Here is a 16,228-nt window from a genome sequence, read left to right on the forward strand (position 1 = left end):
GCTCCCTGAGATGTTACGTAATTTAAGTACGGCCCCTAATTTAAGGAGCGACCATCTTTTGAAAGATTGGTGATTCAACTTTTTCAACAAAAGCTAACATGAGATTTGGATGCAGCTATTAAACTTTTAAGTCAAATATTTGAAAATTTACTTCTTTTCTCCAAGAGAAGAATCAGAGTCAGATGACTTGCAAGCTACACGTTTCCTTGACTTTTTAGTGTCTTCCTTGACTTTTACGTCATCGTCAGAATTAGCACAGTCCGAATCGCTGACATCAGTGAGCTTGATGTCTGAATCTGAATCTAGAATTTTTCTCTTCGTTCGCTTTTTCTTAACTTTCACGATTTTGGGATCGTCATCATTTGAACTAGATCTGCAATAAAATATTATTAAAATCAAACATTCACATTACGCAATTCAAACGTTCTTGAATTTAAAATTTTAATTTATAATAAAAAATTATTTCATAAATGTATAATACATAAAATCAGAACTAACCCTCCTCCTTTTTTCTTTGCTTTTAATTTCTCTTGACTTTTGTTCCATTTTTTTTGTTCTGCTTCTGAATCCGAATCCGATATCTTCATCTTGAGAATTTTGTCATGTTTCCATTTCAATTTTTCCTTTCTTTCTTCTTTTTGCTTTATTGAAAATAAGATGATAAATTATGAAATGCTAATCAATTATATCATATATTATGTATCAGAGGAGGGAAGCCGGCGTTCTAGGTTTCGCGCGCTATTTGCAGAACTCTTCTTTTTCTTCTTTTTGGGACGCTCTCGCCATACGGCTCGTTCTGCAAACATTGCATGAGACGAAAAATACCTACTTCCCGTGGGACATACGATATTTTCTACAACCAATGTTGGAAATACGCGAATTTTTCGTATCAATGTGAAGCGAGCCGCACATTGCCGTTTCTCGAACGGAGAAAAGAATAGTGAAAAAAATTGCAACATGATGTCCTCTAGCGGATAACCTTGTCAATTATCACGGTGAAGACGACTGATTAGAAGTCAACACGTTTACGAATTTTTTCCCAGTTTTTTCCCCTCGATTTGTCCCGCTTCAAATGTTCGAAAAACGCGTATTCATGTATGTATAGAAGAAAGAAAATTATACTGCGATAATTATAATTTGATTATTTACCTCTTCTCTCTTGAAATCATCATCTCTGTTTTTGTCTTCATCACTTGCCTCTTCTTTCGATTCATTCATATCTTTCTTATCGTCCTTCTTTTCTTTTTTCTTCTTTTTGGTCTTATCAGAATCAGTCTCTTCAACTGGATCTTTTGTTGCTTCTGATTACGAAAAAAGATTACATTATTATTATGAGATTCGAAAAGCAGTACAATGTAAAAGTTTCGAGTCATTTGAAAGGAATTGTTCAAACAAAATCTGTTTTATATCCAAACCAATTAGGTCATTGGAACCTGAACTGGTTAAGGTATAAGAAAAAGATATTTGTAAAGATTATTTATTGCATAATTTTACATTAGGAAGATACTATCTTCAACTATTTCCAAGCTTAAGCATTCGAAAGTGGAACAATACTGACAAATCTAGAAATATAAATTAACGTGCCCGAACTTCAACACCTTCAAAATTAAGGGTTTAAAATAAGAATTTTAATTAGAATAGGCGAACCTTCAACAATAAAGGACCTTAACTTGAAAGCATTTTAAATTGAATGCATTTTTAATTGAATATCAAAATCAACCATTCAACGATCTAAATGAAATTTAAAAGATCCAAACCTTTAATTCTTATAAGCCTTTAAAATAAATACTGATTTTCCATTAAAAACATTTAAAACTAGAAAATTCAGATTCTAACTTTTTAAATGGGGTGGTTTGACATTTCTGAAATACGTGACGTGCTACGAGAAAAGGTAGGGGGAATCACCCTACAGTAGATAGAAAAAAAATTCAACAGCATTTAACTGCATCAGTTTCCAAAAATAAAGGAAGATTATCGTTTTTATATAAAGCTGACATATTCAATTGAGTATTCTTATAGAAAAAATATCACGAAATTAATCAATTATCTGTATTAAGCTCTAGCTGCGCCCTGTGGTGGCGGCCTCGCCGCCGCGGAAAGAATGCTTACCTCAATACTATACATCGAGAACAAACAGAAATACCATAAAAGTTGTATATTCTATAATACTGGAATGGAATCAACATACAATTTTAAGTATTTATAATAGAATTTCAGTTTCAAAAATGTGAAGTCGATAGTGAAATGTGAAATTTGAACTAAAGTTTGAAAAAACTCTGAAAAAGTAAAATAGAAATATAAACTTGAATACAGAACATGAGAATGAAAAAGGCGTTTTTGAATTTCAGATCTATGTAACGGTGTGGAGGTATCAAGCCTACAGGGGAACTAATTTTAATTTTATATAGTAGATTTTTATTAGAGCTGGTCAAGGGTACGATTTTGGCACCTCAGCCAAACCATGGATAATCGCTTTTAGTACTGCTTTTGGGCAAGGCAGAATACTTACATTTTTATCATTATAATTTATCATTACTACACTTATAAGTAAAAACACTTTATTGAATAAGGAATAGTTAAAACTCTTTTTTTTATTCATTTTTTTTTTAAACTTCACTAATCAAAATAAGAAAAAATAATTTTTGAAAAAACTCCGATATTTCAAGGCTGGAGGGGCCTCCACCTCTACCGCGAGTCCTGGGGCGACTTCGACAAGCGACGTTTTGTGCTTTTTTAACCGTACAAACAGACTTCTTCGAGTTTTCTGCTTTGATATTAAATTATAAAGCTTTTAAACAAATAAATCATCAAGGTCTTTTGTCATAAACGGGAATAATGGGGTAAAAGTGTGTTGTTTTTGTATCCATTTATGGTTACGCGAATCTTTTTTGTACACTTGGAAAATATTTAACAAAAGAGTGCTGCACTGTAAGAAAATTTAAAGTTTTAATGAGATGAGTAATATTACGCATTACAACTGTTTTTTTTTTCACGAAAAATATTAGTAATGTGAATTTTCAATCATACTATTAAAACATTTGATTAATGTTCTTATAAAGAATTGGGAAACAGTTTAAATTAATTAAAATTATTCATAAGAATTACAATTTGTTTTGTGTACTTTGGAAAATAATTGACAAAAAAGTGTTGCACTATACGAAGAATTAAAAATTGCAGCGAGATATATAGAGTGAAAATGTTATCGAAAATATGCAATTAAACCTTTTTTTAAACGAAAATTATTAGTAACATGATTTTTCAATTAGTATTAATCAAATAATTTATTATAGTTGTTACCAAAAAAAATTTATAGATGTTGCACTGGGGTCTCTTAGGACTGGTCTAGGCATACCAACTAAAACCAAAAACCTCCTCTCTCATACCCATAACACTGTTTTAAACTTTATCTTTAACCATTACAAGCAGTGGGTTCCTGCTTATAGACACTTATGCGACTGTTCCGTCATCCGTTCCCCGGAATCGCGTGTGGGGGGTGAGTTCGGCGCTCGCTGCCCATCACGCGGCCTCTCTTTCCACGCTCCATCTTTCGCAGGCGAAGAGTGTGTTCTCTGCATCGTCCACCGGGAAATTCAGTATTCACACGTTTATTCGTCCCTCTTCTCGAAGAGCTCTAGGTACGCTTTGAAGCAACCGAGATCCCTCAGCGCCTGCGTCAAGTATGAGCCAACTTCAACGTGCTTCTTCTCAAGCCAGGGGAAGGGGGAGATCTAGGATTAGGCAGTGTGTCCCTCTCCCCGCGCCATCTCTCCTGCCATCTCGTTAAGAGTCGACTTCTAGCTTCCTTGCGGACGGCTACCTTCACACGAGCGTACTCCCGCTCGCTTTTCTTTCAGCAGAGCTCCTTACGGAGCTGGAAGGTTTCTTGCCTTTCCTTCGCCAATAGATCTGTTGGCGAAATGGTCGCCAGGACCAGCACGGCACTCGTCTACACAGTTCGGTAGGCTGAGATGACTCTAAACGCAACACCTCTCTGTGTCAAAGATAGCCTTTTCAAGATGGTTTGGTTGTTGATTTACAAAGCCTACACTAGAGTTGCGTAAAGCAGCTTCGAGTGGACCACGGACGCCAGTTGCGATCTTAAGGTGTTCGTCGAAGCTAAGCCTCCGATCCAACTGTTTTTCTAGACACTTTAGAGTCCTGTTCCACTGGACTTTGAGTCCGCCCAGCACAATTCGCGGCGGATTGAAGGATCTCCTGTCAGAAGAAGCACCTCAATTTTCTCCAGGGTCATTTCTAGGTCTCTGACATCCAGCCAGCGCTTCACCTCTCATAGAATCGCATTGATTCTCAGCACTAGAATCCTCACATCGTTAGCGGCAGACATGTATCGCCCTTATTGTCCCTCTTTTTGATTCCGTTCCGTTTTTTTCTTCCTCTTCTTCGTTTTGTTTTCCATCAATTGCCCGTCCTCCTCCTTGTCGGAGAGCTGGATTTTGGCCGCCTTCCCCTTTTTCGAAGTACGGTCTTCAAGAGTGGACTTGGCCTGTCTCTTCTCATCCCTGGGCCGTTGCTTGAGCGTGCCCCCCACGACGCCGAACGGGGCCTCTGGCCCAACGATCGCCTTTCTGATGGCGAAAAGAGAATCAAACCTCTTCTGGATTTCCTTCCCGCTCTCTACTAAACATTTATGTGTGTTAAGGAGAGCCTTCCGAGAACCTCGGCAGCCTCCCCAACCCTCGATGCCTCTGCTTGGCCAGAGTTCCCCACCATGGGGACTGGTCAAACCTGATTAGCCAATCAAGTCTTATTTTTTAAATCCGGGAAGACAGAAAATCAAATCGGATTGCTGTTATATCCATTGTCCGTACTGATGTTACTAGGGTCTTTTAATATTTAGATTGCTTCTCTATTATATTGGCTGTTACAGGTCAGATTGGGGAACCCATTCCTGCCACTGAGGTTTGTTCGTAGAATTGGTTATTGAAAGAGAAGTATTTTTAAGGCACTGTTCTATCAAAGGTATGAGATCGGAATGGACGTTTGTAAAAGATTTAATAATATCAATTGTATCAGAGATTGGTACTTTCGTAAAGAGCGATGCTATGTCGAAACTCACTATGCCTTGGGGTTGAATGCGAATCTGCTGTGTCTTTTTGATAAAGTATAATGAGTTATGGGCGTGAGTGATAGAGTTTCCTGTAAAAGGATATAGTATTGAATCGAGGAAGCGTGCTAGGTTGTAAGATGGTGAGTTTATTGCGCTGACGATCGGTCTGAGTGGAATCTTATCTTCGTGGATTTTTGGGAGCCCGTAAAGTCTTGGAGAGACGGGATTAGTAAGTATTAATTTAGATATTATTTGTTTGTCAAGTTTAAAGTCTTTGAGAAGGGTTTTTGTTTTACTATTTTTGTAGGGTCATTTTAAGTTTTGTATATGTATCGTCAGTTACAGAGTCCATGATTTTGTTTATCTAGTCTTCTTTATTCATTACTACTGTTGTGTTGCCTTTGTCTACGGGTAATATTATCATGTTTTTATTTCGATTGAGTTCTTTAATTGCGGTTTTTTCTTGTTTTGTTAAGTTTGAGGAGGGAACCTGAGTTTGGCGTAACATGTTGGCCGTCCTATGTCATATGTCATTCACTTTTTCGGGTGGAAGGGTATATATTGTGGGTTCTAAATTGCTAATGATTTCTTCTTTCGGGATTTTGGAAGGAGCTACTGCAAAATTATGTCCAATAGATAAGACTGAAATCATTTGACTAAGGATGTTAGTAGCTTAACTTGAGAAGTCCTGTGTTTACTAAAAGTGTTGGTTTTAGTAAGAATGCTCTCTCAGTAGAGTTCTTTAATAATAGATTTAATGATTTCGCTATGATTCAGTTTTATAAAAAGAGATATTTCTGGTTCTAATCGTGTACAACAAAAAATACGAATTTTGCTGACGTTTCGTGAACATTGCAGTTCACTTCTTCAGGTCTGACCTGAAACTGAGATATCAGGTTATGTTCTTCTTATGTATACTCTGTACGATGCCTGTGATTGACCAGAGCGCCCCACCGTGGGGACTGGTCGATCCTGATTGACTAATCAAGTTTTTTTTTAATCCAGGAGGACGGAAAGCCAAATCGTATTGGTGTTATATCCATTGTCCCTATTGATGCTATTAGGGTGTTTTAAGATTTCGATTGCTTTTCTATGTTTTCTTGAAAAGATACTGTGTTTTTTTTTGCAATGACTGTTGTTTTATCAAATAAAATTTTATGTCCTGTTTCAATATGATGCTCAGCTAGTGCTGATTGCGTGAAATATTTTAGCCTGACTAGATTCGCCAATCAGGATCGACCATTCACCACACTGGGGCGCTCTGGCCAATCACAGGCATCGTAAATAGTATACATAAGAACAACTTAACCTGATTCCTCAGTTTCAGGTCATTCCTGAAGAAATGAACTGCAATTTCTGCGAAACGTCGGCAAAATTCGTAGTTTTTTACACGATTGGAACCCGAAATATCTCGTTTTATCAAAATGAATCATCATGAAAGCATTAAATCTAATATTAAAGAACTCTACGGAGAGAATATTCTTACCAAAACGAAAACCTTTAGTAAGCTCTGGACTTCTCAAGGTAAGCTACATCCTTAGCTGTTCAGAAACGTTTCAGGGACAACAAAATCGTCATACATCGCATATCTTTTGACCAATCCCAACCAATTAAAGTTCTTTCCACTCAAAAACAAAAAATTAAATTTTAAAAATTACTTCCAGTAAGGCAAAGACGACTAACGGATACAGTAAAAAACATCTCTGACCACCCTCTCAACAATGAAATGATTTCAGCCTTAACTAAAGGAAATAATTTTGCAGTAACTTCTTCCAAAATCCCGAAAGAACGACGGCCAACATTTTAAACCAAGCTCAAGTTCCCTCCTTAAACTTAACAAAACAAGAAAACCCGCAATTAAAGAACTCAACCATAATAACAACATTATAATATTAACTGCAGACATAGGCAACACATCAGTAATAATGAATAAAGAAGACTATAACAACAAAATCATTGACCTTCTAGCTGACGATACATATAAAAAACTTAAAAAGGACCCTACAAAGACAATAGTGAGTAAAACAAAAAATCTTCTAAAAGACTCTAAACTTGATAACCAATTAGTATCTGCTAATAGCTATTATACCCAATACCTATTAATCCCATCTCTCCAAGACTTTACAGGTTCCGAAAAATCCGCAAAAGATAGCATTCCACTCAGACCGATTGTCAGCGCAATAAACTCACCAACTCACAACCTAGCACGCTTCCTCACTACAAAACTAAATTCTTTTACAGGAAACTCTATCACTTACGTTCCAAAACTCATTTGACTGGATCAAAAAGATACAACTGATTCACATTCAACCCCAGGCATCATAGTGAGTTTCGACATAGTATCTCTCTTTACAAAAGTACCAATCTCTGATACAATTGATATTATTAATTCTTTTACAAACTTTCCTTCCGAGCTTATACCTTTGATAGAACACTGTCTTAATAATACTTACTTCTCTTTTAATAACCAATTCTACGAATAAACCCCAGCGGCAGCAATGGAATCCCCAATCTCATCTATAATAGACAATATCTTTATGGCACATCTAGAAACTAAAATCTTCAACCAAGCTAAGCTTAAACCGGAATTTTGGTTCCGTTACGTTAATGACACTTTTGTCATCTGGCGACATGGACGAGATGAACTAAATAAGTATTTCGATTTCATCAATAGATTAAATCTCAATATCCAGTTTACCGTAGAAATTGAATAAGAAGGAAAATTGCCTTTCTTGGATGCATTAGTTTACAAAAGATCTGATAACACATCAGGACATGATGTTTACAGAAAACCCACCTATACAAACAGATACCTATGTCTCCTCCCACCATCACCGATCTAAAAAATAATCGGTCATCAACTCCCTTGTATACAAACCTGTTTCAATAACAGGTAAATATAACTTACAAAAAGAATTACAAAAGTAATACCTCTAGTGTTTTGAAATTTCAAAATTTTCATTTTTTTTAATTTTTCCAAAATATTTCTGCCCTCCCTTGGCGTACGATAAAAAAACACTTTTGGTTTTCTGACCAACGTCTTAAAATAAGGTACTGAATTATTTTGTTGGACATTCGTCATAATGGCTACAATATGTATATAAATGATTGCCACGTTTTAACCGCTCCGCTTGCGGCGATAAACTGTACTATATTTTAGTAGGACTTGCATGTTAGTGGCAGTAGTGAGAAAGTGTGGCGTGACATGTGGTGAGATGTGACAGATGGTGAGAAGATCTTACGAAGTTAATGAGGGGTTGAGGCAACGGTGTCCGCTTAACCCAACGCTTTTTGCAATTTTAATGGCAGATACGGATAGTAAGCTAGCGGCCGGAGTGGTGGGAGGAGGTAGGGTAGGAGGAGTCCGGAAACCGTCACTCGCATATGCAGATGATATAGTGCCACAAGCAAAGAGCGAAGAGGCTTTAAAGGAGATAAAAAGGTTGAGAAGATACTTAAACAAAAATAGTTAGAGTTAAATGTGGACTAGTCCAAGGTTATGGTACTCAGGAAAGGAGGTGGTAGAGATAAGGAAGGGGAGTAGAAGTGGAAAGGAAAAGCGGTACAGAAGGTGAAAGAGCTTGTGTACCTGGGCATCTTGTTTCGGAGAAATGGAGGAGTGTATGGTCATATAAAAGAGATAGTCAGAAGGGCAAATGTGGTCATGAGGCAGGTTTTGGGGCTGGGAAAGCGGTTGATCGCAGAGGATTTTTAAAGAAGGAGAAAATTGTTCGATTCGCTAGTGCTGAGCGTCTTATTTTATGGAGTTAAAGTGTGGGGGTGGAAGGTAAGTGAGGGGGTAAATAGGATACAGGAGAGGTATGTAAAGTGGACACTGGGATTGGCAAGGAATACGTCGAACTATATTGTCATGAGAGATAGGAAGACCGAAGTTAGAAATTATAACAGGGAGTCGAGTGTGCAAATATAAGGAGAAATGTTTGGAAGAGGGGGGAAGTAAGCTGGTTAGGATGTGTTGGTGGGGGAAGGAGAACAGACGTAGGGATGGGAAGATGGAGGTAGAAAGGGAAAGTTATTCTAGAATGAATGGATTGCAGATGGATGAAGTGAGAAGGATGCACGAGGAAGGAAGGAGAGTATATGACGTGCTTAAGAAAAACGGCATGGAGAGAGAGAGGCCAACGAGGAAAGAACTAGACAGTCAAGGTTTAATGGGAACTATGTGTGGATTATGGCAAAAAGAGTGCGCAATATTTGTGCGTAAAAGGAGAAAAAGGAATTTAGGAACTTATAGCGAGGATAAGATGCGGATGCATGGAGGATTATAATAGGTTCTGGCTTTCTAGAGAGAAGAGGATGCGTGAATTGCGCGGGAAAGAGGACGCAAAAGTGGACGAATGGTTGGAGGAGTGTGAAGAGGTGGAAAGGAGTGAGATAAGCATGGAAATATCGTTGGATGAAAGTGGGGACAAAAGGACAGTAGCATGGGTGACCACAGTGCGAACGCCACCATCTCGATAAACAGCAGGTCTGCAAGGGGCAGCGAACTTAATGAGCCGTGAAATCACGAAAGTGGAAATTCGCGACGAGAATTGTCTCCGTAACGAATCAAAGTACAGTTAAAGTGAGTTATCATAATCGCGTGGCTATGCACTTAAAAAATCTGCCAATGAGATTGCTAGAGTAGAGTCCGTAATACTCGACTCAATTTATGCATGAACACATTGGGAAATGAATCGAAGGGCATTAAAAGAACGGCAATAATTAAAAATTACATTAAACTTCCAGTTAAATGAACCACCACTTATTTGAACTGCCCTCTTTGTTTTTAATTGAGTATTTAAGCATGACGTCTGGGGAATGCAGACAACTTTTTTGAGAAACTACTTTAGTCGTAAAAGTTCATCAGAAATGTACGAATAGCAATATTTCTCAAGTGTAGAATGCATTTTCTCAGTCATGTTCCAATCTTCACTCAATTGACGACTTCTCAGTACCACAAAATTTAATCAACTTTATAACTTTTAACTTTACTTTATAACTTACCTTTACGTTTAGAATATTGTCTGTGAATTTGCCTAAAAAACTGATGCGTACCAAGTTTCATGAAAATCCAGCCAAAAGGATAATGTTTGCTTCCTAAGATTTAAAAGCCTTTTCACGACTTTGAAAAGCTGTAACTCTTAAGTGACACGTTTTAGGAGGGCATTCCTATGGACAAACTTGTTTTTTTTTATAAGTGGGATGCACTTAAACATATTTTTAATCTGCGCACAAGTATGCATACAAAAAATACCATGTTTCTTTTGAATATTTCTAATTTCCCAAAATGCTTTAAGAAAAAAGGTCATTGTGCTGACTTAGTTTTTTAGTAAATCTTGTTTTTATTGTGAATATGGAACCGATAAAAGTTACGCTTCTTATGACTTTTTATCATTCAGTCCAGATCAGTGCAATTCATATTTCATAGTGTATTATTTTTAACATAAAAAAAAGGAATTTTACACTGGACTTATTATAGTGATTACAAATGAGAGTTGGGCAAATGGAATATTCGAAATTTGGAATATTTAGATGTCATAATGTGCAGAAATAATGTCCATAATGCAAGAAAATCAAAAAGGCTTTCTGAGTTATAAAATTTCCCTGTTTGTAGGTTTTTAGGATTCATTTTTGGTGGATTCAACAGGAATAAATTGGATTAAGCCAATTTAAAATGCTTTGAAGATAAAAATAAATTATTATTACGAAATTATATATTTTTTTATTTGATTCGGAAAGAAATCGGAAACATTCGGTGACATTCGGAGAGAAACCAGAGAGTGGGACATTTGGAAAGACTCGGAAAAGTTCATGGGACAGCTCGACGTTCGGAAATCAACGGAAGCAAAGTTCACATAGCCCTTTTCGAACTCTTTCCGAAACCTTTCCGATATGGTCTTTCCAAAGCTTTCCGTTTCTTCCGGTAAGGAGAAACACAAAACAAAGTCTGCTAATTTTGACAAAATAGATGTATTTCTATGTATTTTGAGAAGCAGAATTCGAATCTGAGGTAAAAATTACACTTTTCATGATTGGTTTTTTTACATAACTTTGAAAAATCTTATTTTTGAGTATATGATTACGAAACATAAAATTTTAAGCTGCTAAATTCATATATAATATCAGTTCAGTGATGTAAATAGAAAATCTGAAATAACAACAACTTGACAACTTTTTGTTCTTATTGCACATTTTGGATTCGAAAGATCTTCGTAGCGTCATTTTTTTTTCGTTCTGAGGCAAATCTCTTTTTAACGTCCAACCACAGATTTGACTCAGAACAACAGAAAATGCCGCTACGAAGATCTTTCGAATCCAAAAGAGTGCGTTATAATAAGAACAAATAATTGGTCTTTCATCGAAAGTAAAAAAAAACGTAGCTTTAATAATTAAAAGAGAATAAACCAATTGACTGTAAGTGAAGAAAACTGAACAATGATTTTACATAGCAAACACAATTTTATCTAAATAGTTTTAACAGTAATGTTTTTGTTCAATGTAATTATTTGGAAAAAATGTAATGGTATTATAGCATAGGAATACAATATTCGTTTTTAATTCATTCTAATTACATGTTCTCTTTATCGCCAAACAATGCCAAATATTTTTGTACATTTTAAAGAAACTGTACTGTTTTTAAACTTCGATTTCTTTCTCGAGGTTACCAGCAGCTTTATTACTAATTATGCAATAGTGCAGAGTTATTAAAATAATAATTTTTATTATGTTTTATGATCACGGATCTCACTATTTAAAAAAAAATTCGATATCTTATTAACGCACCAGATCCGTTAACTTTACAATTCTAATTAGGAAATTTCTATTCGTGTTTACAGATTAGTATTTAAAGATATTGCACATGAAAACTCTGTTGTAAACATTATTTTTCTTTCTTCCATCGGCTCCCTTTCCTTTTCGTTGATCTACGCAACAACTGAAGAAGGTCGACGTTCTAAGGTAACGTCGGACGCTTCCGCCGTAAGTTTATTGTTCTCTTTTAAAACCTCACGCGCATAATAATTTCCCCCGGGTCCTCCCAAACTGCGGGGATATAGGTTTTAAAAAAAATCACGAAACGTAATAATCTTACCTTGATTCTCCCGAGTTGCGAGGATACCCAGGTTTTAAAGAGATTATTATCCCTGTCAGAATTATCCCTTCCGAGTCCTCCCAAGCTTCGAGGCTACTCGAGTCTCAGAATTCGTGAAATTAACTGATTTGCTCCAGGTGTTTTTTTTCACAGAGGACAGCCGTGTTTCTTAAAAAAAAATCGCAGAAATTATTAATCCCTTCTGAATTCTCCCAAGCTACGATGATACTCGGGTTTATGATAAAACACTAAACCAACATAATGATCTCCGGGTCCTTGCAAGCTGTAAGGATACCCATGTTTCCTAAGATGCCGAATTCAAACAGTTCTTCCGGGATCTTCTAAGTTATATAAAAGCCTCCGATTTCGTAAAATTACGAAATGCTACATAACTCCGTGAAATACCAACTGACCAACATCGTCGAGCAATAGCCGAGCAGCTTTCTCCTCGGAAAAATCATTCAGATACCACTAACCATAAGGAGGAAACGAGTTCAAAGTCGACAAGGAAGAGCTCAGTGGCTTACTGATCCTCCCCGTGCTACCAGACACAAGAAGCTTCAACACTTTAAGTCTCACCAGTCGTAGAAGACGTCCCTCCATCCTCGTAGAACTTGGATTCGGAAGTGAAGAGCGCTATTCCTCTGGAAGTTTTACTAAAGGAGCTTGCAAAAGTTATCCCGACCAGAGATGCTTTTCTGTTATACCCGAAGGCGTCCGGTTTGCCTCAAGGCCCACTAAACGGATCTGATACTTGTCGAACAGGTTAAAGGAGTCCCGCTTCCTCAGCCGGAGGTCAAAAAATTTCAGAAAAATAATGCACAGAGACTAGGAGAAGAGTTTATTACGACTATGGAAACCATGTGACCAACCACAGAAAGCTTCAGATCGAAATCTTCCTTGAGGAAGACTGTTTGATTCTTCGAACTCCCCTCATTTCCTACTAAAGTCGACCAACATCGTTTCTTAGAAGCTAAGGACCAAGACTGCTCGAAAGGAATTCGCAATGCCAGAGCCAACTTATCAATGGCCCTGGAAAAAAGTCACTGGATCTCAATGTCTGAAAGTCCTTCGAGTTACTATCAAGTGGCTACCTCTTGATAAAACGTTGCTTCACATAGGAGTGGGAAGATGTTTACTTGAGCCGGCATTAAGTGCGCTATTTCAACCTTAAAAGGCCACGATAACAACGGCGACATTTTCCGGAGAGGAAGAGAAAACCGAAATTTTTTCCCCCACCTCGACGATCCCTATAGAAACAGAGGGAATCCTCTTCACTACCACTAAGATCTCCAAGCGCGCATAAGACTCTGCTTCGAGCTTTCGACCACCGTCCACCGAAATCACGGATAGGCCAGTCAGTGAAGCCAGCAAAAGATTGCTTTGGTGAAACAATCTTAAAATGGAAGCGATAGTGATATTCGTGTAGTGCTGATGCCTGGCATTCAGCCAGTATGTTTTCCACAAAAAATTGAAGATCGAAAAAAAGTGCGCACTGATCAACATTTGCGACCTCATATTTTTTTAAGATTGCTACAAAGATATGAATGATATGAATTGATAAAACTTTCCGCATTTTTAAAAACACTTCCACCAACAAAACAGTACAATTTTTGTTTTTTGAACTAAATGTACAGATAAATGAATTAGTTTTAAAAAAAAATAAAAAAAATATATATATAATTAAAATTTGTCATAAGGACAGCTGCAGAATTTCGCCAGGAGCGGGTGCTAATCTGGAAAATTGCACCCGCTCCCAGCGAAATCGCGGTAAAATTTCAGTCACAACCACGTCTAACGACCGTGAGATAGGTTGTTACAGTCTGTAACGGAATCAATACGAGGATCCAGCAAAAGTCTCGTGCACCCTAAGAACATGGAGCGACCCAAGGACTACTGCCTTCTGCATTTTTTCCGCAAGTCTTTTAGCATATTGTTGACACACAGGGATGCTTTTTAGGCCATTAAAAAGTGAAAGCTTCGCACCTCCAAGAGCGCCGATGACAAGGACGATTAGTTTAACAGAATATTCCGGGTACAATCGTTGCAACTCCCTTATAAGGTCTCGATACCTCTCTTTCTTTTTATTCTCCTTCACTATGATGTTTTTGTCAGCTGGTGCCGAAAATTCGATAACGAACATGGTTCGCTTCTCGAAGTCAAGAAGAACCATGTCAGGCCTCGACTGAAAAACAAAACTAATTGTCGAGAATATAAAGTTCCAGTATATGCGGCACTTACCATTCTGAAAAATTGACTCGATTTCCCTAGGAGCATTTAAAGGAGCGATATTAAGGTTAATGCCGTAAGAGTGACAGAGATGGTAATAAAGCACTCTTAGTGCCGCATTGTGCCTCCGAATGCAGGTCTTGGCTCAAAATGTGGCGACGGTATGTTAAGGTGGAAACGACACCGACTTGGCATGCAAAAAACAAACCCTACGTACCAAACTTCAATCCGGGCGATTTAAGGAAAGCAAACGTTAGCTCACAAGACATTGACTGATACTTCACATTTCTGTGGAAGATACCGTGCATCCTCTTATCGAACAGCTGTTCACGAAAGTTTTTCTCTTGTGCTTTCTTAATCCGGGCTTTGAGGAGTGAGTACTCGAGATAGATAAGATTTGATGCATTTTTCTCACCCCTAATACTGAAGTTAAGGCCGAGAGTTTCAGCAGCCACCTCCGCTCCTTTGTACAGAAACGCTCCTTTGCCCTCTTCTTCGTGATTCCTGACCATTTTAAGAAGAGGGTCTCTTTCATTTGCAATTCTATGTGCTGTACCCAGAATAATCCTGTTGTGAAGACATTCAAGACTCAATATACCGAGACCACCTTGACGGCGTGAGCGTACAGTCACGGAACGGAAGACTTAAGATGCATGCTTTTGTTCATGTGCATAACCTTTCTTGTCCCAATATCAAGGGATCTGAGCTCGTTCTTCGTCCATGGAACTACTCCAAATGAATAGAGTACTACCGGGACGGCAAGCATGTTCGTTGCAGATACTTTGTTCCTCGCCGACAGTTCAGAAGACCAAATCTGTCGGATGAGACGTTTATATCTCCTTTATAGATGTCACATCCTGAATGCGGCTCTGTGGCACGCCCAGATATGTATAAGTCTCTCCAGCGCAAAGGTGTCGTATAGCGATTCTATCAACGAGCTCAGGATCTTCAGGGATGTCATTCAGTTTGCCTCGCTTCAAAAAAACCTTGGCGCATTTGTCTAACCCAAATTTCATTCCAATTTCCTTAGTATATCGTTCGACAATCCCTAGAGCTAGATGTAGTTGCTCTATGTTTTTAGCATAGATCTTAAGATCGTCCATGTGAAATACATCAGTGACCTTATACTTTCGATTTGCAGGTTTGCCGCACAAGTACCCGTCGGAATGGCGAGGTGCTAGAGATAGTGGCAATAATGTTAGGCAAAAGAGGAGTGGGCTTATAGTGTCGCCCTGAAAAATACCTCTCTGAAAGGTGACCTTGTTAGTTTTCACACGATTTTTTCCAGATGAGATAGTAAATCTGGTTTTCTAACGCGGCATCAATCTCTCTATGCACCTAACTATTTGCGGATGAACCCTTAAGATTTCCAAAAGACAGATGATAAGTCTATGGGAGGTCGAATCTAAAGCTTTCCGATAATCAATCCAGGCCATCGATAGGTCACGTTGGTAGAATGCTGCATCTTTGCAGACACATCTATCGATGAGCAGGTTCTCCCGACATCCGGCTACGCCTTTCTTTGAGCCTCGTTGTTCATACATTTCTTGCCACACAGGTTCAATTGCCCGAACAATCCTATCGTTTAGGATAGATGTGAATATCTTTTAAAGTGTATTTAGACAAGTGATTGGTCTTTAATTCTTCGGGTCAGCTAAATTGCCTATTTTCGGCAGGAGTATTGTGCGCCCTTCCACCAACCACTCCGAAATCGGCTCTTCCGATTTTAAAAAAGGGGTGAAAATACGGGCCAAATGCTGATGAGTTGAAGAAAACTTCTTCCACCAGAAGGTTTTGATACAATCTGGTCCCGGTGCGGAATAGTTCTTCATCCCTCT

General features: G+C 38.0%; 1 protein-coding gene across 5 annotated transcripts in view; it reads right to left on the reverse strand.

Annotated features, from left to right (window-relative positions):
• Positions 1-16,228, reverse strand: part of LOC117173485 (transcriptional regulator ATRX homolog) — a 241,022-nt gene that overhangs the window by 70,783 nt on the left and 154,011 nt on the right. For all 5 annotated transcript variants that reach the window (XM_033362091.1, XM_033362092.1, XM_033362090.1 and 2 more), the window contains 3 exons: positions 1,150-1,301; positions 499-641; positions 152-373 (listed from right to left, as the gene is read on the reverse strand). In XM_033362091.1, coding sequence (XP_033217982.1) covers positions 152-373; positions 499-641; positions 1,150-1,301 — 517 coding nt within the window. The remainder of the gene's footprint in view (positions 1-151; positions 374-498; positions 642-1,149; positions 1,302-16,228) is intronic.

The sequence above is a fragment of the Belonocnema kinseyi genome, chromosome 5 (assembly GCF_010883055.1).
Source record: "Belonocnema kinseyi isolate 2016_QV_RU_SX_M_011 chromosome 5, B_treatae_v1, whole genome shotgun sequence".
NCBI classification, from domain to species: domain Eukaryota; kingdom Metazoa; phylum Arthropoda; class Insecta; order Hymenoptera; family Cynipidae; genus Belonocnema; species Belonocnema kinseyi.